This window comes from Amblyraja radiata, chromosome 21 (assembly GCF_010909765.2).
Source record: "Amblyraja radiata isolate CabotCenter1 chromosome 21, sAmbRad1.1.pri, whole genome shotgun sequence".
NCBI classification, from domain to species: domain Eukaryota; kingdom Metazoa; phylum Chordata; class Chondrichthyes; order Rajiformes; family Rajidae; genus Amblyraja; species Amblyraja radiata.
The window spans coordinates 17,195,538-17,218,350 of NC_045976.1; the positions used below are offsets into that span (position 1 = coordinate 17,195,538).

The window sequence follows — 22,813 nt, forward strand, 5'->3', positions numbered from 1 at the left end:
TCCAGGAACAACACCAAGAACATCTTTGACAACTGGCACAACTGAGTCCACCACCAGTTCCACAACAGGTGAATCAAACCACTTTTAGTAAACATTGGCTAATCTTTAGACAATGGGGCAACATTTCTAACATCAGCACTGTGGCTCCATTCTTTTATCTTCGCTCACATTATGGGCATGAATCGTGCAACTATACTGCTAGTAATAATGGCGTAAAGAAGACCATACAGTGTATGGAAGACGTGTTTCGATACGCAGGGATATCCGCAATCGATGTGTCATGATTGTTCGAGATGGCAGGGAAATATTAATATGCTAATTGACAGAGATAAATAAATTTAGCAGCATACTATGTCCTCCTACTTTTTTCTACGATGAAGGAAATATCAAGTGTAACATGTTTTATTAAAAGGTGCCAGTTGATAAATTCCTGTTGAAGAATTCTAAACTGCATAACAATTCCTCTTGTTTGTCTCGGTGGAACATAACATTTTTTTATTTCACTAGAAACAACTCCATCAACATCTGGGACCACCACTACATCAGGTCAGTATCATCCTCTGTTAAAAACTTGGGGGGATCACAGGCAGTGAAAGGGAGAACGTGCAATCCCAGCCTAGACAGCACCCGAGGTCAGGATAGAATACAAATCCCTAACACTATGAGGCTGCAGCTCTTCCAGCTGCACATCTGTGCCAACTCAATCTTACTAAATGCCTGATCAGCTGCAATTTCTGAAAGACAAGGAAAAAGTAATTCAGACGTATAGTATGGCAAACGCTTTATTCAATGATGAAGAAAATTACAACTGATAAAAGGTTTTAAGAAAATGTGCCAGCCCATGAATACCTGTTGATGGCTGTATAACTGCGTACAATTTACTCTTTGCTGCCCCACTTGAATACAACATTATTTTCTTTCACTAGAAACGACACCAACAACTGAGACCACAACCAGCACTACATCAGGTTAGTAACATCTATCAATCTTGTTAGCTTTTCCTTTAGGACTCTGTGCTTTGTTTAGTGAAACTCTATATAGCACCCTCTTCAGGAATATTTGTTCATTGTTTTATTCCAAAAATGTAGATTCTCACAACGAAAATATAGATTAATCTACCGAATTAAGGAGGCCTTTTGGTACTGATTGCCTGCAAACATTTTAAAAAGAGGATTGAGTCTGGCACCTTTCAGTAGACATAGATAAGGATTTTTACTTTTATAGAAAAGGTCTCTTCCCTTCGCCTCTTCCACTATACCAGGAGTTTTTGGTCATTGCAACGCTGTTAAACTGTTTTGTTTCAGCTCAAAGATTTTTCAAAAATGGATCAACGAATAATGGTATTAGAAATTATGGTATTAAGTACACCTTGCGGTCTTTGGAAGACGGTTGATCTTCCTGGAAATTCGCAACGGGTGTATAGATAGAACAGGATTATTTGTGATGGCACCGAAATATTCAGTTGCTGATTAATCAAAAGTATATTTTGCCCTGCCATTTTATTCTACGAAGAACAAAAATGCCATCTGTTAAACATTTTAATTAAGTGTGCCAGCATATGAATTCATGCTGATGGTTTCCTGACTACCAATAGTTAGCTGTATACCAATTCCTCTTGGCTGTCTTGGTTGAATATTGCGTTTTAATTTCTTTCACTAGAAACACCCACAACTACATCAACAACTGAGACCACTACCAGTACTACATCAGGTTAGTGACAATATATTTCAGACACTTGTAGGAAAGGCACACATAACAGGGAGTACATGTAATCTCCATGCACACAATACCCACGGAACAAATCAATCTGAAGTCTCTGGTGCTGTGAGGTAGGAGTTGCCCCAGCTGTGGCACTTTACCGCTCCTTATGTTCTAAATTTCTGATCGGTAGTTCCTAGAATATTTTCTGAGCTTCCACAAAATCTGAAGTTGGTACATTAAGAAATTGAAATTGTTTGTGATGGCCCTGAAATATTCAGCTGCTGATTGACAAGGAAAAAGTAATGCAGCCGTATAGTATGGCCGCATGCTTTATTCACTGATGAAGAAAATGACAACTTGTAAAACGTTTTCATAAAATGTGCCAGCTCATGAATTCCTGTTGATTGCTCAATAACTGTGTACAAATTCCTCTTGGCTGTTCACTTGAATACAGTATTCTTTTCTTTCACTAGAAACGACACCAACAACTGAGATCACCACCAGCACTACATCAGGTTAGTAACATCATCTATCAATCTTGTTAGCTTTTCCTTTAGGACTCTGTGCTTTGTTTTGTGAAGCTCTATATAGCACCCTCTTCTGGAACATTTGTTCATTGCTTTATTCCAAAAATGTAGATTCTCACCATGAAAATATAGATTCAACTACTGAATTGGTCCGAGAACACTAATGCAATCATCAAAAAAGCACATCAGCGCCTCTACTTCCTGAGAAGATTACGGAGAGTCGGATTGTCAAGGAAGACTCTCTCTAACTTCTACAGGTGCACAGTCGAGAGCATGCTGACCGGTGGCATCGTGGCTTGGTTCGGCAATTTGAGCGCCCTGGAAAGGAAAAGACTACAAAAAGTAGTAAACGCTGCCCAGTCCATCATCGGCTCTGACCTTCCTTCCATCGAGGGGATTTATCGCAGTCGCTGCCTCAAAAAGGCTGGCAGTATCATCAAAGACCCACACCATCCTGGCCACACACTCATCTCCATGATACCTTCAGGTAGAAGGTACAGGAGCCTGAAGACTGCAACAACCAGGTTCAGGAATAGTTACTTCCCCTCAGCCATCAGGCTATTAAACCTGGCTCGGACAAAACTCTGATTATTACCAACCACTTTCTGTTATTTGCACTATCAGTTTATTTATTCATGTGTGTATATATTTATATCATGGTATATGGACACATTTATCTGTTTTGTAGTAAATGCCTACTATTTTCTGTGTGCTTAAGCAAAGCAAGAATTTCATTGTCCTATACAGGGACACATGACAATAAACTCACATGAACTTGAACTTGAACCTTTTGGTGCTGATTGCCTGCAATAATTTTAAAAAGTGCATTGAGACTGGCACCTTTCAGTGGACATGGATAAGGATTTTTTCTTTTATAGAATAGGTCTCTTCCCTTCATGGCAGCGCTGTGAAACAGTTTTGTTTCTGCTCATTGATTTTTTCGAAAATGGATCAACGAAGGAGTTTAGAACTTTCCTTGAAAAATCACAATGTCTTTTCATAATTTCGGTCCAATTGATAAATGACGAAGCAAAATTTGGTTAACTTCTAAATGTCTTTGTCTTTGGCACGAGCAATGAACATTGTTAAAATTCAGCCCAATCTCAGGAAAATGTGCAGTGTCGTACTGAAATTGATTGGTGACTTTTGCAATTCAATTTGTAAATGCTTTTCTATTTACTCTCCAGGAACATCACCAACAACATCTTTGACAACTGGTACAACTGAGTCCACCTCCAGTTCCACAACAGGTGAGTCAAACCACTTTCTATAAACATTGGCAAATCAAAGACAATGAAAAATCATTTCTAACATCAGCTCTATGACTTATTTCTTCCATCTTTGCTTACATTATTGGCATAAATTGTGCAAATATACATGTTAAGATGTCAATGTTTGGCTCATAACAATTTTACCAAATTATTGCTCAATATCAAAATAGTTCGGATTTGTGCAGGAAATGAGTTGGTGTTTTCTGCTTCACATTTTCTTTGGGCATTCCGAAGCAAAAAACAAAACCATGATTATAATGAACACATTTTACGCAAGTTGAGGATCATGTATCAATGGGACATATGAAGAGACATGCTTACCCATAGTGCACACATTACATACTATTAGAAATTATGGTATTAAGTAGACCTTGCGGTCATTGGAAAACGGTTGATCTTCCAGGAAATCTGCAACTGGTGTATAGAGAGAACAGGATTATTTGTGATGGCACAGAAATATTCAGCCGCTGATTGATGAAAAGTATATTTTGCCCTGCCATTTTATTCAATGAAGAATGAAAATGCCATCTGATAAACATTTTAATTAAGTGTGCCAGCATATGAATTCCTGCTGATTGTTTCCTGACTACCCATAGTTAGCTGTATACCAATTCCACCTTCAGTTCAGAACTTTCTTTGAAAAATCACATTGTCTTTTCATGATTTTGTTCCATTTGATAAATGATGAAGCAAAATTTGGTTCATTTCTAAATGTCCTTTGCTTAGGCACGAGCAATGAACATTGATAACATTCATCCCAGTGTCAGGAAAATGTGCAGAGTCCTACTGAAATTGATTGCTGACTCTTGCAATTCAATCTGTAATTTCTTTTCTATTTGCTCTCCAGGAACAACACCAACAACATCTTTGACAACTGGCACAACTGAGTCCACCACCAGTTCCACAACAGGTGAATCAAACCACTTTTAGTAAACATTGGCTAATCTTTAGACAATGGGGCAACATTTCTAACATCAGCACTGTGGCTCCATTCTTTTATCTTCGCTCACATTATGGGCATGAATCGTGCAACTATACTGCTAGTAATAATGGCGTAAAGAAGACCATACAGTGTATGGAAGACGTGTTTCGATATGCAGGGATATCCGCAATCGATGTGTCATGATTGTTCGAGATGGCAGGGAAATATTAATATGCTAATTGACAGAGATAAATAAATTTAGCAGCATACTATGTCCTCCTACTTTTTTCTACGATGAAGGAAATATCAAGTGTAACATGTTTTATTAAAAGGTGCCAGTTGATAAATTCCTGTTGAAGGATTCTAAACTGCATAACAATTCCTCTTGTTTGTCTCGGTGGAACATAACATTTTTTTATTTCACTAGAAACAACTCCATCAACATCTGGGACCACCACTACATCAGGTCAGTATCATCCTCTGTTAAAAACTTGGGGGGATCACAGGCAGTGAAAGGGAGAACGTGCAATCCCAGCCTAGACAGCAACCGAGGTCAGGATAGAATACAAATCCCTAACACTATGAGGCTGCAGCTCTTCCAGCTGCACATCTGCGCCAACTCAGTCTTACTAAATGCCTGATCAGCTGCAATTTCTGAAAGACAAGGAAAAAGTAATTCAGACGTATAGTATGGCAAACGCTTTAATCAATGATGAAGAAAATTACAACTGATAAAAGGTTTTAAGAAAATGTGCCAGCCCATGAATACCTGTTGATGGCTGTATAACTGCGTACAATTTATTCTTTGTTGCCCCACTTGAATACAACATTATTTTCTTACACTAGAAACAACACCAACAACTGAGACCACAACCAGCACTACATCAGGTTAGTAACATCTATCAATCTTGTTAGTTTTTCCTTTAGGACTCTGTGCTTTGTTTAGTGAAGCTCTATATAGCACCCTCTTCAGGAATATTTGTTCATTGTTTTATTCCAAAAATGTAGATTCTCACCACGAAAATATAGATTAAACTACTGAATTAAGGAAGCCTTTTGGTGCTGATTGCCTGCAAAAAATTTTAAAAGAGCATTGAGTCTGGCACCTTTCAGTAGACATAGATAAGGATTTTCACTTTTATAGAAAAGGTCTCTTCCCTTCGCCTCTTCCACTATTCCGGGAGTTTTTGGTCATTGCAACGCTGTTAAACTGTTTTGTTTCAGCTCAAAGATTTTTCAAAAATGGATCAACGAATAATGGTATTAGAAATTATGGTATTAAGTAGACCTTGCGGTCTTTGGAAGACGGTTGATCTTCCAGGAAATTCACAACGTGTTTATAGATAGAACAGGATTATTTGTGATGCCACCGAAATATTCAGTTGTTGATTAATCAAAAGTATATTTTGCCCTGCCATTTTATTCTACGAAGAACAAAAATGCCATCTGTTAAACATTTTAATTAAGTGTGCCAGCATATGAATTCCTGCTGATGGTTTCCTGACTATCAATAGTTAGCTGTATACCAATTCCTCTTCGCTGACTTGGTTGAATATTGCGTTATTTTCTTTCACTAGAAACACCAACAACTACATCAACAACTGAGACCACTACCAGTACTACATCAGGTTAGTGACAATATATTTCAGACACTTGTAGGAAAGGCACACATAACAGCGAGTATATGTAATCTCCATGCACACAACACCCACGGAACAAATCAATCTGAAGTCTCTGGTGCTGTGAGGTAGGAGTTCAAAGGTTCAAAGGTTCAAAGGTTGATTTATTGTCACATACACCTAGATGTAGTGAAATTCCTTTTGCACCAGCTGTGGAACTTTACCGCTCCTTATGTTCTAAATTTCTGATCAGTAGTTCTTAGAATACTTGCTGAGCTTCCACAAAATCTGAACTTGGTACATTAAGAAATTGAAATTGTTTGTGATGGCCCTGAAATATTCAGCCGCTGATTGACAAGGAAAAAGTAATGCAGCCGTATAGTATGGCCGCATGCTTTATTCACTGATGAAGAAAATGACAACTTGTAAAACGTTTTCATAAAATGTGCCAGCTCATGAATTCCTGTTGATGGCTCAATAACTGTGTACAAATTCCTCCTGGCTGTCCACTTGAATACAGCATTCTTTTCTTTCACTAGAAACGACACCAACAACTGAGACCACCACCAGCACTCCAAAAATGTAGATTTTCACCACGAAAATATAGATTCAACTACTGAATTAAGGAGGCCTTTTGGTGCTGATTACCTGCAATAATTTAAAAAAGAGCATTGAGATTGGCACCTTTCAGTGGACATGGATAAGGATTTTTACTTTTATAGAATAGGTCTCTTCCCTTCACCTCTTCTACTATACCGGGAGGTTTAGGTCATGGCAACGCTGTGAAACAGTTTTGTTTCTGCTCAATGATTTTTCCAAAATGGATCAACGAAGGAGTTTAGAACTTTCCTTGAAAAATCACAATGTCTTTTCATAATTTCGGTCCAATTGATAAATGACGAAGCAAAATTTGGTTAACTTCTAAATGTCTTTGTCTTTGGCACGAGCAATGAACATTGTTAAATTTCAGCCCAATCTCAGGAAAATGTGCTGTGTCGTACTGAAATTGATTGGTGACTTTTGCAATTCAATTTGTAAATGCTTTTCTATTTACTCTCCAGGAACATCACCAACAACATCTTTGACAACTGGTACAACTGAGTCCACCTCCAGTTCCACAACAAGTGAGTCAAACCACTTTCTATAAACATTGGCAAATCAAAGACAATGATAAAACATTTCTAACATCAGCTCTATGACTTATTTCTTCCATCTTTGCTCACATTATTGGCATAAATTGTGCAAATATACATGTTAAGATGTCAATGTTTGGCTCATAACAATTTTACCAAATTATGACACAATTTCAAAATAGTTCGGATTTGTGGAGGAAATGAGTTGGTGTTTTCTGCTTCTCATTTTCTTTGGGCATTCCGTAGCAAAAACAAAACCATGATTATTATGAACACATTTTACGCAAGTTGAGGATCATGTATCAATGGGACATATGAAGAGACATGCTTACCCATAGGGCACACATTCCATTCTATTAGAAATTATGGTATTAATTAGACCTTGCGGTCTTTGGTAGACGGTGGATCTACCAGGAAATCCGCAAATGGTGTGTAGAGAGAACAGGATTGTTTGTTATGGCACAGAAATATTCAGCAGCTGATTGATCAAAAGTATATTTTGACCAGCCATTTTTTCTACGAAGGAAAAAAATGCCCTCTGTTAAACATTTTAATAACGGTGCTAGCATATGAATTCCTGCTGATGGTTTCCTGACTACCAGCAGTTAGCTGTATATCAATAACTCTTGGCTGTCTTGGTTGAATATTGCATTATTTCCTTTCAGAAGAAACACCAACAACTACATCAACAACTGAGACCACTACCAGTACTACACCAGGTTAGTGACAATATATTTCAGACAATTGTAGGAAAGGCACACATAACAGGGAGTACATATAATCTACATGCACACAACACCCATGGAATAAATCAATCTGAAGTCTCTGGTGCTTTGAAGAAGGAGTTGCACCAGCTGTGGCACTTTACCGCTCCTTATGCTCTAATGTTCTGATCAGTAGTTCTTAGAATACTTGCTGAGCTTCCACAAAATCTGAACTTGGTACATTAAGGAATTGAAATTGTTTGTGATGGCCTGAAATATTCAGCTGCTGATTGACAAGGAAATAGTAATGCAGCCGTATAGTATGGCCACACGCCTTATTCAATTCATCGGTGAAGTGACGGGGAAGTGGCCGGGGACGGCACCGGAGACCCACCTAGTGGAGGTGGTGAAATAGGCGAGCTGGGCGCTGAATGCCTTGGAGAGGCCATGGGGGACACAGTCTGTTTTTGCTGAGCAGTTTATCTTCGCTTACATTAGTAAGAAGTAACCAATCTATATAGTAAAACATTTTCATAAAATGTGCCAGCTCATGAATTCCTGTTGATGGCTTTATAACTGTGTAACAATTCCTCTTGGCTGCCCCACTTGAATACAGCATTATTTTCTTTCACTAGAAACGACACCAACAACTGAGACCACCACCAGCACTACTTCAGGTTAGTAACATCATCTATCATTCTTGTTAGATTTTACTTTTGGACTGTGTTTTGTTTAGTGAAGCTCTATATAGCACCCTCTTCAGGATCATTTGTTCATTGCTTTATTCCAAAAATGTAGTTTCTCATCACGAAAATTTAGAAGCTACAGCCAAATTAAGGAAGCCTTTTGGAGCCAGTAGCCCACAATAATTTTTTTAAATAGCATTCAGGCTGGAACTTTTCAGTAGACATGGATAAGAATTTTCACTTTTATAGAAATAGTCTCTTCCCTTCGCATCTTCCACTATTCCGGGAGTTTTTGGTCATGGCAACGTTGTGAAACAGTTTTGTTTCAGCTCAATGATTTTTCCAAAATGGATCAATGAAGGAGTTTAAAAAATCACAATGTCTTTTCATAATTTCGGTCCAATTGACAAATGACGAAGCAAAATTTGGTTAACTTCTAAATGTCCTTTGCTTAGGCACGAGCAATGAACATTGTGAAAATTCAGCCCAGTCTCAGGAAAATGTGCAGTGTCGTACTGAAATTGATTGGTGACTCTTGCAATTTAATTTGTAAATGCTTTTCTATTTGCTCTCCAGGAACAACACCAACAACATCTTTGACAACTGGTACAACTGAGTCCACCTCCAGTTCCACAACAGGTGAGTCAAACCACTTTCAATAAATCTTGGCAAATCAAAGACAATGAGATAACATTGCTAACATCAGCTTTGTGACTTACTTCTTGCATATTTGCTTACATTATTGGCATAAAATGTGCAAATATACATGTTAAGATGTCAATGTTTGGCTCATAACAATTTTACCAAATTATTGCTCAATTTCAAAATAGTTCGGAGTTGTGGAGGAAATGAGTTGGTGTTTTCTGCTTCTCATTTTCTTTGGGCATTCCGAAGCAAAAAACAAAACCATGATTATAATGAACACATTTTACGCAAGTTGAGGATCATGTATCAATGGGACATATGAAGAGACATGCTTACCCATAGTGCACACATTCCATACTATTAGAAATTATGGTATTAAGTAGACCTTGCGGTGTTTGGTAGACGGTGGATCTACCAGCATATGAATTCCTGCTGATTGTTTCCTGACTACCAATAGTTAGCTGTATACCAATTCCACCCGGCTGTCTTGGTTGAATATTGCATTATTTTCTTTCACTAGAAACACCAACAACTACATCAACAACTGAGACCACTACCAGTACTACATCAGGTTAATGACAATATATTTCGGACAATTGTAGGAAAGGCACACATAACAGGGAGTACATACAATCTCCATGCACACAACACCCACGGAATAAATCAATCTGAAGTTTCTGGTGCTTTGAGGAAGGAGTTGCACCACCTGTGGCACTTTACCGCTCCTTATGTTCTAATGTTCTGATCAGTAGTTCTTAGAATACTTGCTGAGCTTCCACAAATTCTGAACTTGGTACATTAAGAAATTGAAATTGTTTGTGATGGCCTGAAATATTCAGCTGCTGATTGACAAGGAAATAGTAATGCAGCCGTATAGTATGGCCTCACTCCTTATTCAATTCATCGGTGAAGTGACGGGGAAGTGGCCGGGGACGGCACCGGAGACCAACCTAGTGGAGGTGGTGAAATAGGCGAGCTGGGCGCTGAACTCCTTGGAGAGGCTGCGGTGGACACAGTCTGTTTTTGCTGAGCAGTTTATCTTCGCTTACATTAGTAAGAAGTAACCAATCTATATAGTAAAACATTTTCATAAAATGTGCCAGCTCATGACTTCCTGTTGATGGCTTTATAACTGTGTAACAATTCCTCTTGGCTGCCCCACTTGAATACAGCATTATTTTCTTTCACTAGAAACGATACCAACAACTGAGACCACAACCAGCACTACATCAGGTTAGTAACATCTATCAATCTTGTTGCTTTTCCTTTAGGACTCTGTGCTTTGTTTAGTGAAGCTCTATATAGCACCCTCTTCAGGAATATTTGTTCATTGTTTTATTCCAAAAATGTAGATTCTCACCAAGAAAATATAGATTAAACTACCGAATTAAGGAGGCCTTTTGGTGCTGAATGCCTGCAAAAATTTTAAAAAGAGCATTGAGTCTGGCACCTTTCAGTAGACATAGATAAGGATTTTCACTTTTATGGAAAAGGTCTCTTCCCTTCGCCTCTTCCACTATTCCGGGAGTTTTTGGTCATTGCAACGCTGTTAAACTGTTTTGTTTCAGCTCAAAGATTTTTCAAAAATGGATCAACGAATAATGGTATTAGAAATTATGGTATTAAGTAGACCTTGCGGTCTTTGGAAGACGGTTGATCTTCCAGGAAATTCGCAACGGGTGTATAGATAGAAGAGGATTATTTGTGATGGCATCGAAATATTCAGTTGCTGATTAATCAAAAGTATATTTTGCCCTGCCATTTTATTCTACGAAGAACAGAAATGCCATCTGTTCAACATTTTAATTAAGTGTGCCAGCATATGAATTCCTGCTGATGGTTTCCTGACTACCAATAGTTAGCTGTATACCAATTCCTCTTGGCTGTCTTGGTTGAATATTGCGTTATTTTCTTTCACTAGAAACACCAACAACTAGATCAACAACTGAGGCCACGACCAGTACTACATCAGGTTATTGACAATATATTTCAGACACTTGTAGGAAAGGCACACATAACAGCGAGTACATGTAATCTCCATGCACACAACACCCACGGAACAAATCAATTTGAAGTCTCTGGTGCTGTGAGGTAGGAATTGCCCCAGCTGTGGCACTTTGCCGCTCCTTATGTTCTAAATTTCTGATCAGTAGTTCTTAGAATACTTGCTGAGCTTCCACAAAATCTGAAGTTGGTACATTAAGAAATTGAAATTGTTTGTGATGGCCCTGAAATATTCAGCTGCTGATTGACAAGGAAAAAGTAATGCAGCCGTATAGTATGGCCGCATGCTTTATTCACTGATGAAGAAAATGACAACTTATAAAACGTTTTCATAAAATGTGCCAGCTCATGAATTCCTGTTGATGGCTCAATAACTGTGTACAAATTCCTCTTGGCTGTCCACTTGAATACAGCATTCTTTTCTTTCACTAGAAACGACACCAACAACTGAGATCACCACCAGCACTACATCAGGTTAGTAACATCATCTATCAATCTTGTTAGCTTTTCCTTTTAGGACTCTGTGCTTTGTTTTGTGAAGCTCTATATAGCACCCTCTTCTGGAACATTTGTTCATTGCTTTATTCCAAAAATGTAGATTCTCACCACGAAAATATAGATTCAACTACTGAATTGAGGAGGCCTTTTGGTGCTGATTGCCTGCAATAATTTAAAAAAGAGCATTGAGACTGGCACCTTTCAGTGGACATGTATAAGGATTTTTACTTTTATAGAACAGGTCTCTTCCCTTAACCTCTTCCACTATTCCGGGAGGTTTAGGTCATGGCAACGCTGTGAAACAGTTTTGTTTCTGCTCATTGATTTTTCCAAAATGGATCAACGAAGGAGTTTAGAACTTTCCTTGAAAAATAGTAAGATTAAACGAGAACTTACCAGTTTGAAGTTTGATCTGTATTTTATGAGGAGTTACGATGAGGGATTACGTGAAGAAGCCCGCCAGGACGCATGCGTGTCATTCTTCAAAGCAGCGGTGTGAAATCACAGATAACTGTAATGACTAAACATAGTAAGATTAGAGAAGAGGTACCAGTTAAGTATATGATCAGGGTGGGAGCGGAGGGCACGTAATCCCTCATCGTAACTCCTCATAAAATACAGATCAAACTTCAAACTGGTAAGTTCTCGTTTAATCTTACTATTTTACTTCGGAGTCACATGAGTGACTACGTGAAGATTTTAAAGCTCTGTGATTTCATGCCGTGGAACGAGTCCATGCATCACGTCTGCCTTGACTGTGGGAGGAATTGTGTTAACATAATTTGGACATAAATTCGACATTGAAATCATAAAAATGTTTAACACAAGTTTATAACCCCTTTTATGGGTTTAAATTAATTTACAGAACTTAAATTTTTTCTGCAAACGTTCCAGGTTTCATTACTGGTTTATTACAAAATAATTGGAATGTTTCCCCTCCAGACCATCCTGCTGCCTTGAGGATTTGGTCCATTGGTACATCCAACTGTATGCTGCCGATGTAGCTGCAGCTCTGGTGGAAAAAGATTTTTAAAATTTAGTGTCCACCCCAGCCTGTGTTAGCAACTGTTTCAGCCATCTTGAGATGGTCTGGACCGTCACTCTTGGTGTGGTTGCTAGTGGCTGACCAAAAAGTGCCTTTTCATTGCCTTTTAGGATATTAGTTTTCTTCATGTATAACGACAGATGTCTTGTTATACACAGACGGTCATCTGTTAGGTGTGACCTAATTGTATTGAGGCCTGCTGATCCTTTTTCTGTTCTGCTTACTATCTCATAAATATGAAACTTAATATTTTCTGTTGAGAAAGTCATGTTGTCCAGTCTGGTGTTTGCAGTGACTGTATCCTTTGTGCCGTGACCAATACCATTAGCATGACTGTTTAATGTCAGTCTGTGTAGGGACAGAACTGTTGCTGGAGACCAATTCCTGAGCATCTTCAGGATTATTCTCACATCCCATATTAGGGAGTATCTGGTTCCCCTCGTGGGTTTTATACCAGTGGCTGAGTCCCAACAGTGTAATGGTCTGTCCCCTGCCATAGGTAAGGCGATAGGGCACTTCTGGCGCAGTTGATGGCACTATAACTGAGCCCCTCATCATAGTGGAGGCCTGCCAGATATTCCAGAGCAGATTGGATGTTCATGTCTCTGATTCCGTGTTTGATACCACTGGGAACCATGGTTGTGTGTTGTTCATTAAATTTGCGTGACCTGGTGTTTGCCAATGAATTTAGTCTTCCTGGTAGGTAAGTGGCTGGTATCCAAATATCTCTCTGGATACACCATTGCCGATTTGTATAGCCAGATTGTCACATGACGTCGATTTGTTTCCACCCTGTGGTTAATGTATGCTACCACGGTGGTATGGTATTGGTGGCTCCGCACCCAAGTGTACTGGCATCAATTTGTAGTACCATGGAAAGGTTACTGACAATGCTTGGATAGGAACAAGGCCAGATGTTGTCTATCCACCATTTTAGTTCCATTTTAGCTTGATTGGTAGTTTCACAGATCTGTCAAAGTGACCTGCATAATTTAGAGTGCTTGTATTTTGCTCTCTGTATGTTTTGGTAATGTAGAGGTCCAAATTGTGTGGCTGGAAAGGCAGCCATCATTATGCCAATTACTTTAGCTACCAATCTGATGGATGGTTTGCTGATGTCAGTGAGGTTATTGCAAGCCTCTATTAAATCTGTAGCCTTTCCCTTAGGCAGAATCACCGACATGTGAACTGAGTCAATGGTGAAACCCCAGGTAGTCCATAGTAGTGGAAGACGTTAGTTTAGATTTAACTGGATGAAAAATGAATCCCAGTTTTCCAAATAACTTTTTTGTGGCTGTTACAGTTTGTTTGGCCAATTCCAAAGTTATGCCCATAATGAGTATGTCATCTAAATATGCCATGACCATGTGTATACGTTTCCGTAGAAACGCTTGGGCTGGTTTCAAATTTTTTGTGAACAGCCTGGGCTGATGATAACCCATTTGGCAATACTTTATACTGTCTGAGTTGTCCCATCCAGTTAAATTTTTGAGTAACATCTGTGGTCACCTCGTATAGGCACTGAATGGTAAGCATCTTTTAAATCGGTGCTGGCCATTGAAGTAACCTTAGGGAATTAATTGTTAAGCAGTAACAAAGGTATCTATTTTGTCAGATCTATGATGATGCGATGACCATCATCTTTTTTGTTCTGATAAATATATTGGACACGAATTTTAATGGTTCGAGTTGAGTTTTCTCAATTACACCTTTTATGTGAAGCCGCTTCAGTTCAGCTTGCGCTTTTGATATCCCTTTATCAAAAAGCACGAATATTCGGTTCAGTATATGTTGAACTGGAGGGCTGTACTTGTGTATAAACTCTGTTGTATATCCTTGGATACTGCTTAATCATGCTTCATGCATTCAGAAAAGAGTGTAATCTCCACCCAATCTCCGTGCCCACTGTATATTGTAGGGAACCAGACCCACCTACCTCTATAGTTACCAGTGGCAGGTTTACTTTTCGTAGGTTCTTCGCTGTTGTTGTAGCGCTGGGGTCTGGATTTTCGGTTTGGTTGGCGTTGGAGGTCCCGCATCTTCCGAGAAGGCCGGTCTGGGCCATGGCCTAAAAGACTCATGTTTTTGAGTACCGGTCCTTCGAGCTTTCACCTGTTTTGCTGGTGGGTGCGTGGGGGTGCTAGGTTCCAGTAGGTTCTCTTGTTCCTGCACCCCCTGCACACTTTCTTCTGCGGACCCCTCTTCCAGGTCAGCCCAGAACTGACCCGCAGTGCTTCCCTCTGATGAGGTAGAAGCACTGTGCAGCCCTCAAAGAGGTACTGCTGTGGGTTTATCATAGGGCCCACAGTGACCCGACTCCATGTCCCGGAGTCTGTCACGTTGGAGCAAAGCTCCATACACCACTTCTTCCCGCTCCAGCGCTCTCGGGCGCTGGCCGCCGGCGGTGATTCAAAGTCGGACTCCTTTGAGTCCACGACCTTGTTTGTTTTGTGTCTAGCCTTTCCGCCCGGCCGCGTGGATCTGGCTGGTGCGGAGGCGACATCGGGCACAGCTGATCCCACTACGGGTGATCCAAGTGCCGCTGGCTGCTGCTGGCTGCCCGCTGCTCCACGGTCCTCCTTCTTCAGCTTTGTCCTTACTGTCCTTCCGTGGAGTGGATATGGCCGGTGTGGAGGACATCTGGCACAGCTGATTCCATCTAGCCCACCAGCTTTGTCGCAGCCTGTTGTTTCTGCACCTGCAATCAGCATGGAAATACAGAAAAGACCGCAGCTCTTACCTGCAGGTCCAAGTTAAATCATTGCTACGGGTGAGTGTCGTTCCATCCCGTCTGCTGCCGTTATTGACTGGTCAAAAGTCAACGGCCCCATTTGAATGGTCTCCCGCGCGGCCGTGGTGTTCTGGCCGGTGCGGGACCAAAGTCGGCACTGCTCTTCCCATTACGGGAGATAAACGTGCCTTCAGCTGCTGCCGGCTGCCTGCGACTCCGCTCTCTGCCCCAGCCAGCTTCACTAGCAGCACTTGTGGACACTCCTTAGTCCAGCTTTCCCTCCTGTACAGACCCAGCGCGGGGAAAACATTAGTTTTGCTCCCTCTCCCGCCCGGCCCGGTGCGGGAGCGAGTCGGGAGAGAAAGTCGGGCACAGCTATTCCCATTACGGGAGATAAACGTGCCTTAAGCTGCTGCCGGCTGCCTGCGACTCCGCTGTCTGCCCCAGCCTCTTGCAGCAGCTTTTCTCCTTTTGTCCCCTGATTTTAAAAGGGGGACAGAACACAAATACAACCCACTGTCTTTGTGGGTGGTTGGCTCCGATTTCCTCCACCCGTTTGGGGTGAAGTTTGGCACTCGCTCCCGTTATGGGAGATAGTGGTGCCGACGTCCGTTGCAGGCTGCCTGCTGCTGTTCAGCGGCAGCTCAGCAGCCTTTCTTCAATCAAGGAAAAAAAAGGTAAGGAAAATTCTCTTACCTGTTGTTGCTGGTTGTCAATCTGCCGTTCGGGAGGAACGTCCTTCCTCCCGCTGTGATTTCCGCCGCCCCACGGACCCATGTAGCGTAGGTCCTTGGGGCTGTTGTCCGAGTTTGTCGGACTGACGGCTCCGGAGTACTCCCTTGTCGGTTTCCCGGAGCTAAAGTCGCACGAAGTCCCACTAAGGGAGACTGTCGTGCCACCGGCCGTTGCTGGCTGCCTGCTGCTTGCAGACTCCTCCCCCGCCAGCTTTCAACAGCCTTCTGTAGAAAAAAGGTAAGTAAGAAAACGACGTTCCCTTACCTACTGTTGCAGGTTCAAAAATCCTGCCATTTGGGAGGAACGTCCTTCCTCCCGACAATGACGAGTTGCAATGCGTGTAGCGCAATGACACGCATGCGTCCTGGCGGGCTTCTTCACGTAGTCACTCACGTGACTCCGAAGTAAAATCACAATGTCTTTTCATAATTTCGGTCCAATTGATAAATGACGAAGCAAAATTTGTTTAACTTCTAAATGTCTTTAATAATAATAATGGATGGGATTTATATAGCGCCTTTCTAATACTCAAGGCGCTTTACATCGCATTATTCACACTCGGTGGTGGTGAGCTACTTCTGTAGCCACAGCTGCCCTGGGGCAGACTGACGGAAGCGTGGCTGCCAATCTGCGCCTACGGCCCCTCCGACCACCACCAATCACTCACACACATTCACACCCATTCACACACAGGCAAAGGTGGGTGAAGTGCCTTGCCCAAGGACACAACAACAGTATGCACTCCAAGCGGGATTCGAACCGGCTACCTTCCGGTCGCCAGCCGAACACTTAGCCCATTGTGCCATCTGTTGCCCACAACGGGAGCACCTCAAGGTTGAGTGCTCAGCCCCCTGCTTTACTCACTCTATACCCACGACTGCGTAGCTGGACATAATGCGGACTCCATCATCTAGTTCGCCGACGACACCACTGTGTCTTTGTCTTTGGCACGAGCAATGAACATTGTTAAAATACAGCCCAATCTCAGGAAAATGTGCAGTGTCGTACTGAAATTGATTGGTGACTTTTGCAATTCAATTTGTAAATGCTTTTCTATTTACACTCCAGGAACAACACCAACAACATCTTTGACAACTGGTACAACTACCAACTGGTACACCTCCAGTTCCACAACAGGTGAGTCAAACCATTTTCAATGAACATTGGCAAATCAAAGACAATGAGATAACATTGCAAACATCAGCTTTGTGACTTACTTCTTCCATCTTTGCTTACATTATTGGCATAAATGGTGCAAATATACATGTTAAGATGTCATTGTTTGGCTCATAACAATTTTACCAAATTATGACACAATTTCAATATAGTTCGGATTTGTGGAGGAAATGAGTTGGTGTTTTCTGCTTCTCATTTTCTTTGGGCATTCCGTAGCAAAAAACAAAACCATGATTATAATGAACACATTTTACGCAAGTTGAGGATCATGTATCAATGGGACATATGAAGAGACATGCTTACCCATAGTGCACACATTCCATACTATTAGAAATTATGGTATTAAGTAGACCTTGCGGTCTTTGGTAGACGGTGGATCTACCAGGAAATCCGCAAATGGTGTGTAGAGAGAACAGGATTATTTGTTATGGCACAGAAATATTCAGCAGCTGATTGATCAAAAGTATATTTTGCCCTGCCATTTTTTCTACGAAGGAAAAAAATGCCCTCTGTTAAACATTTTAATAAAGGTGCTAGCATATGAATTCCTGCTGATGGTTTCCTGACTACCAGCAGTTAGCTGTATATCAATACCTCTTGGCTGTCTTGGTTGAATATTGCATTATTTTCTTTCAGTAGAAACACCAACAACTACATCAACAACTGAGACCACTACCAGTACTACATCAGGTTAGTGACAATATATTTCAGACAATTGTAGGAAAGGCACACATAACAGGGAGTACATATAATCTCCATGCACACAACACCCATGGAATAAATCAATCTGAAGTTTCTGGTGCTTTGAGGAAGGAGTTGCACCAGCTGTGGCACTTTACCGCTCCTTAATGTTCTGAATTTCTGATCAATATTTCTTAGAATACTTGCTGAGCTTCCACAAAATCTGAAGTTGGTACATTAAGAAATTGAAATAGTTTGTGATGGCCCTGATATATTCAGCTGCTGATTGACAAGGAAAAAGTAATGCAGCCGTATAGTATGGCCGCATGCTTTATCCACTGATGAAGGAAATGACAACTAGTAAAACGTTTTCATAAAATATGCCAGCTCATGAATTCCTGTTGATGGCTTTATAACTGTGTAACAATTCCTCTTGGCTGCCCCACTTGAATACAGCATTATTTTCTTTCACTAGAAACGACACCAACAACTGAGACCACAACCAGCACTATTTCAGGTTAGTAACATCATCTATCATTCTTGTTAATTTTACTTTTGGACTCTGTACTTTGTTTAGTGAAGCTCTATATAGCACCCTCTTCAGGAACATTTGTTCATTGCTTTATTCCAAAAATGTAGTTTCTCACCACAAAAATATAGAAGCTACTGCCAAATTAAGGAGGCCTTTTGGAGCTGGTAACCCACAATAATTTTTAAAAGTGCATTCAGGCTGGAACTTTTCAGTAGACATGGATAAGAATTTTCACTTTTATAGAAATAGTCTCTTCCCTTCGCCTCTTCCACTATTCCGGGAGTTTTTGGTCATGGCAACGCTGTGAAACAGTTTTGTTTTTGCTCAATGATTTTTCCAAAATGGATCAATGAAGGAGTTTAGAACTTTCTTTAAAAAATCACAATGTCTTTTCATAATTTCGGTCCAATTGACAGATGACAAAGCAAAATTTGGTTAACTTCTAAATGTCCTTTGCTTAGGCACGAGCAATGAACATTGTTAAAATTCAGCCCAGTCTCAGGAAAATGTGCAGTGTCGTACTGAAATTGATTGGTGACTCTTGCAATTTAATTTGTAAATGCTTTTCTATTTGCTCTCCAGGAACAACACCAACAACATCTTTGACAACTGGTCCAACTGAGTCCACCTCCAGTTCCACAACAGGTGAGTCAAACCACTTTCAATAAACATTGGCAAATCAAAGACAATGAGATAACATTGCTAACATCAGCTTTGTGACTTACTTCTTGCATATTTGCTTACATTATTGGCATAAAATGTGCAAATATACATGTTAAGATGTCAATGTTTGGCTCATAACAATTTTACTAAAATTATTGCTCAATTTCAAAATAGTTCGGATTTGTGGAGGAAATGTTGGTGTTTTCTGCTTCTCATTTTCTTTGGACATTCCGAAGCAAAAAACAAAACCATGATTATAATGAACACATTTTACGCAAGTTGAAGATCATGTATCAATGGGACATATGAAGAGACATACTTACCCATAGTGCACACATTCCATACTATTAGAAATTATGGTATTAAGTAGACCTTGCGGTCTTTGGTAGACGGTGGATCTACCAGGAAATCCGCAAATGGTGTGTAGAGAGAACAGGATTATTTGTTATGGCACAGAAATATTCATTGCTGATTAATCAAAAGTATATTTTGCCCTGCCATTTTATTCTACGAAGAACTAAAATGCCATCTGTTAAACATTTTAATTAAGTGTGCCAGCATATGAATTCCTGCTGATGGTTTCCTGACTACCAATAGTTAGCTGTATATCAATACCTCTTGGCTGTCTTGGTTGAACATTGCATTATTTTCTTTCAGTAGAAACACCAACAACTACATCAACAACTGAGACCACTACCAGTACTACATCAGGTTAGTGACAATATATTTCAGACACTTGTAGGAAAGGCACACATAACAGCGAGTACATATAATCTCCATGCACACAACACCCACGGAATAAATCAATCTGAAGTCTCTGGTGCTTTGAGGAAGGAGTTGCACCAGCTGTGGCACTTTACCGCTCCTTATGTTCTAAATTTCTGATCAGTAGTTCTTAGAATACTTGCTGAGCTTCCACAAAATCTGAAGTTGGTACATTAAGAAATTGAAATTGTTTGTGATGGCCCTGAAATATTCAGCTACTGATTGACAAGGATTTTTACTTTTGTTAGAAAAAGTTTCTTCCCTTCCCCTCTTCCACTATTCCGGAAGTTTTTGGTCATGGCAACGTTACTAAACAATTTTGTTTCTGCTCAATGATTTTCCAAAATGGATCAACGAAGGAGTTCAGAACTTTCTTTGAAAAATCACCATGTCTTTTCATGATTTCGTTCCATTTGATAAATGATGAAGCAAAATTTGGTTCATTTCTCAATGTCCTTTGCTTAGGCACGAGCAATGAACATTGATAACATTCATCCCAGTCTCAGGAAAATGTGCAGAGTCCTACTGAAATTGATTGCTGACTCTTGCAATTCAATCTGTAATTTGTTTTCTATTTGCTCTCCAGGAACAACACCAACAACATCTTTGACAACTGGCACAACTGAGTCCACCACCAGTTCCACAACAGGTGAGTCAAACCACTTTTAGTAAACATTGGCTAATCTTTAGACAATGGGGCAACATTTCTAACATCAGCACTGTGGCTCCATTCTTTTATCTTCGCTCACATTATGGGCATGAATCGTGCAACTATACTGCTAGTAATAATGGCGTAAAGAAGACCATACAGTGTATGGAAGACGTGTTTCGATACGCAGGGATATCCGCAATCGATGTGTCATGATTGTTCGAGATGGCAGGGAAATATTAATATGCTAATTGACAGAGATAAATAAATTTAGCAGCATACTATGTCCTCCTACTTTTTTCTACGATGAAGGAAATATCAAGTGTAACATGTTTTATTAAAAGGTGCCAGTTGATAAATTCCTGTTGAAGGATTCTAAACTGCGTAACAATTCCTCTTGTTTGTCTCGGTGGAACATAACATTTTTTTATTTCACTAGAAACAACTCCATCAACATCTGGGACCACCACTACATCAGGTCAGTATCATCCTCTGTTAAAAACTTGGGGGGATCACAGGCAGTGAAAGGGAGAACGTGCAATCCCAGCCTAGACAGCACCCGAGGTCAGGATAGAATACAAATCCCTAACACTATGAGGCTGCAGCTCTTCCAGCTGCACATCTGTGCCAACTCAGTCTTACTAAATGCCTGTTCAGCTGCAATTTCTCAAAGACAAGGAAAAAGTAATTCAGATGTATAGTATGGCAAACGCTTTATTCAATGATGAAGAAAATGACAACTGATAAAAGGTTTTAATAAAATGTGCCATTCCATGAATACCTGTTGATGGCTGTATAACTGCGTACACTTTACTCTTTGCTGCCCCACTTGAATACAACATTATTTTCTTTCACTAGAAACGACACCAACAACTGAGACCACAACCAGCACCACATCAGGTTAGTAACATCTATCAATCTTGTTAGCTTTTCCTTTAGGACTCTGTGCTTTGTTTAGTGAAGCTCTATATAGCACCCTCTTCAGGAATATTTGTTCATTGTTTTATTCCAAAAATGTGGATTCTCACCACGAAAATATAGATTAATCTACCGAATTAAGAAGGCCTTTTGGTACTGATTGCCTGCAAAAATTTAAAAAAGAGCATTGAGTCTGGCACCTTTCAGTAGACATAGATAAGGATTTTCACTTTTATAGAAAAGGTCTCTTCCCTTCGCCTCTTCCACTATTCCGGGAGTTTTTGGTCATTGCAACGCTGTTAAACTGTTTTGCTTCAGCTCAAAGATTTTTCAAAATTGGATCAACGAATAATGGTATTAGAAATTATGGTATTAAGTAGACCTTGCGGTCTTTGGAAGACGGTTGATCTTCCAGGAAATTCGCAACGGGTGTATATATAGAACAGGATTATTTGTGATGGCACCGAAATATTCATTGCTGATTAATCAAAAGTATATTTTGCCCTGCCATTTTATTCTACGAAGAACAAAAATGCCATCTGTTAAACATTTTAATTAAGTGTGCCAGCATATGAATTCATGCTGATGGTTTCCTGACTACCAATAGTTAGCTGTATACCAATTCCTCTTGGCTGTATTGGTTGAATATTGCGTTTTTTTTCTTTCACTAGAAACACCAACAACTACATCAACAACTGAGACCACTACCAGTACTACATCAGGTTAGTGACAATATATTTCAGAAACTTGTAGGAAAGGCACACATAACAGCGAGTACATGTAATCTCCATGCACACAACACCCACGGAACAAGTCAATCTGAAATCTCTGGTGCTGTGAGGCAGGAGTTGCCCCAGCTGTGGCACTTTACCGCTCCTTATGTTCTAAATTTCTGATCAGTAGTTCTTAGAATACTTGCTGACCTTCCACAAAATCTGAAGTTGGTACATTAAGAAATTGAAATTGTTTGTGATGGCCCTGAAATATTCAGCTGCTGATTGACAAGGAAATAGTAATGCAGCCGTATAGTATGGCCACACGCCTTATTCAATTCATCGGTGAAGTGACGGGGAAGTGGCCGGGGACGGCACCGGAGACCCACCTAGTGGAGGTGGTGAAATAGGCGAGCGGGCGCTGAACTCCTTGGAGAGGCCGCGGGGGACACAGTCTGTTTTTGCTGAGCAGTTTATCTTCGCTTACATTAGTAA

The 22,813-nt window shown here is 40.4% G+C and overlaps 1 protein-coding gene across 50 annotated transcripts in view; it reads left to right on the forward strand.

Annotated features, from left to right (window-relative positions):
• Positions 1-22,813, forward strand: part of LOC116985141 (mucin-2-like) — a 1,051,610-nt gene that overhangs the window by 993,276 nt on the left and 35,521 nt on the right. For 47 of the 50 annotated variants that reach the window (XM_033039637.1, XM_033039614.1, XM_033039620.1 and 44 more), the window contains 24 exons: positions 6-68; positions 508-546; positions 927-968; positions 1,660-1,710; positions 2,175-2,216; positions 3,416-3,478; positions 4,347-4,409; positions 4,849-4,887; positions 5,268-5,309; positions 7,102-7,164; positions 7,839-7,892; positions 8,513-8,554; positions 9,140-9,202; positions 9,729-9,779; positions 10,400-10,441; positions 11,645-11,686; positions 17,290-17,358; positions 18,034-18,087; positions 19,193-19,255; positions 19,931-19,984; positions 20,625-20,687; positions 21,127-21,165; positions 21,546-21,587; positions 22,277-22,327. In XM_033039637.1, coding sequence (XP_032895528.1) covers positions 6-68; positions 508-546; positions 927-968; positions 1,660-1,710; positions 2,175-2,216; positions 3,416-3,478; positions 4,347-4,409; positions 4,849-4,887; positions 5,268-5,309; positions 7,102-7,164; positions 7,839-7,892; positions 8,513-8,554; positions 9,140-9,202; positions 9,729-9,779; positions 10,400-10,441; positions 11,645-11,686; positions 17,290-17,358; positions 18,034-18,087; positions 19,193-19,255; positions 19,931-19,984; positions 20,625-20,687; positions 21,127-21,165; positions 21,546-21,587; positions 22,277-22,327 — 1,236 coding nt within the window. The remainder of the gene's footprint in view (positions 1-5; positions 69-507; positions 547-926; positions 969-1,659; positions 1,711-2,174; positions 2,217-3,415; positions 3,479-4,346; positions 4,410-4,848; positions 4,888-5,267; positions 5,310-7,101; positions 7,165-7,838; positions 7,893-8,512; positions 8,555-9,139; positions 9,203-9,728; positions 9,780-10,399; positions 10,442-11,644; positions 11,687-17,289; positions 17,359-18,033; positions 18,088-19,192; positions 19,256-19,930; positions 19,985-20,624; positions 20,688-21,126; positions 21,166-21,545; positions 21,588-22,276; positions 22,328-22,813) is intronic. The other 3 variants (XM_033039617.1, XM_033039622.1, XM_033039632.1) reach the window with 3 other exon arrangements.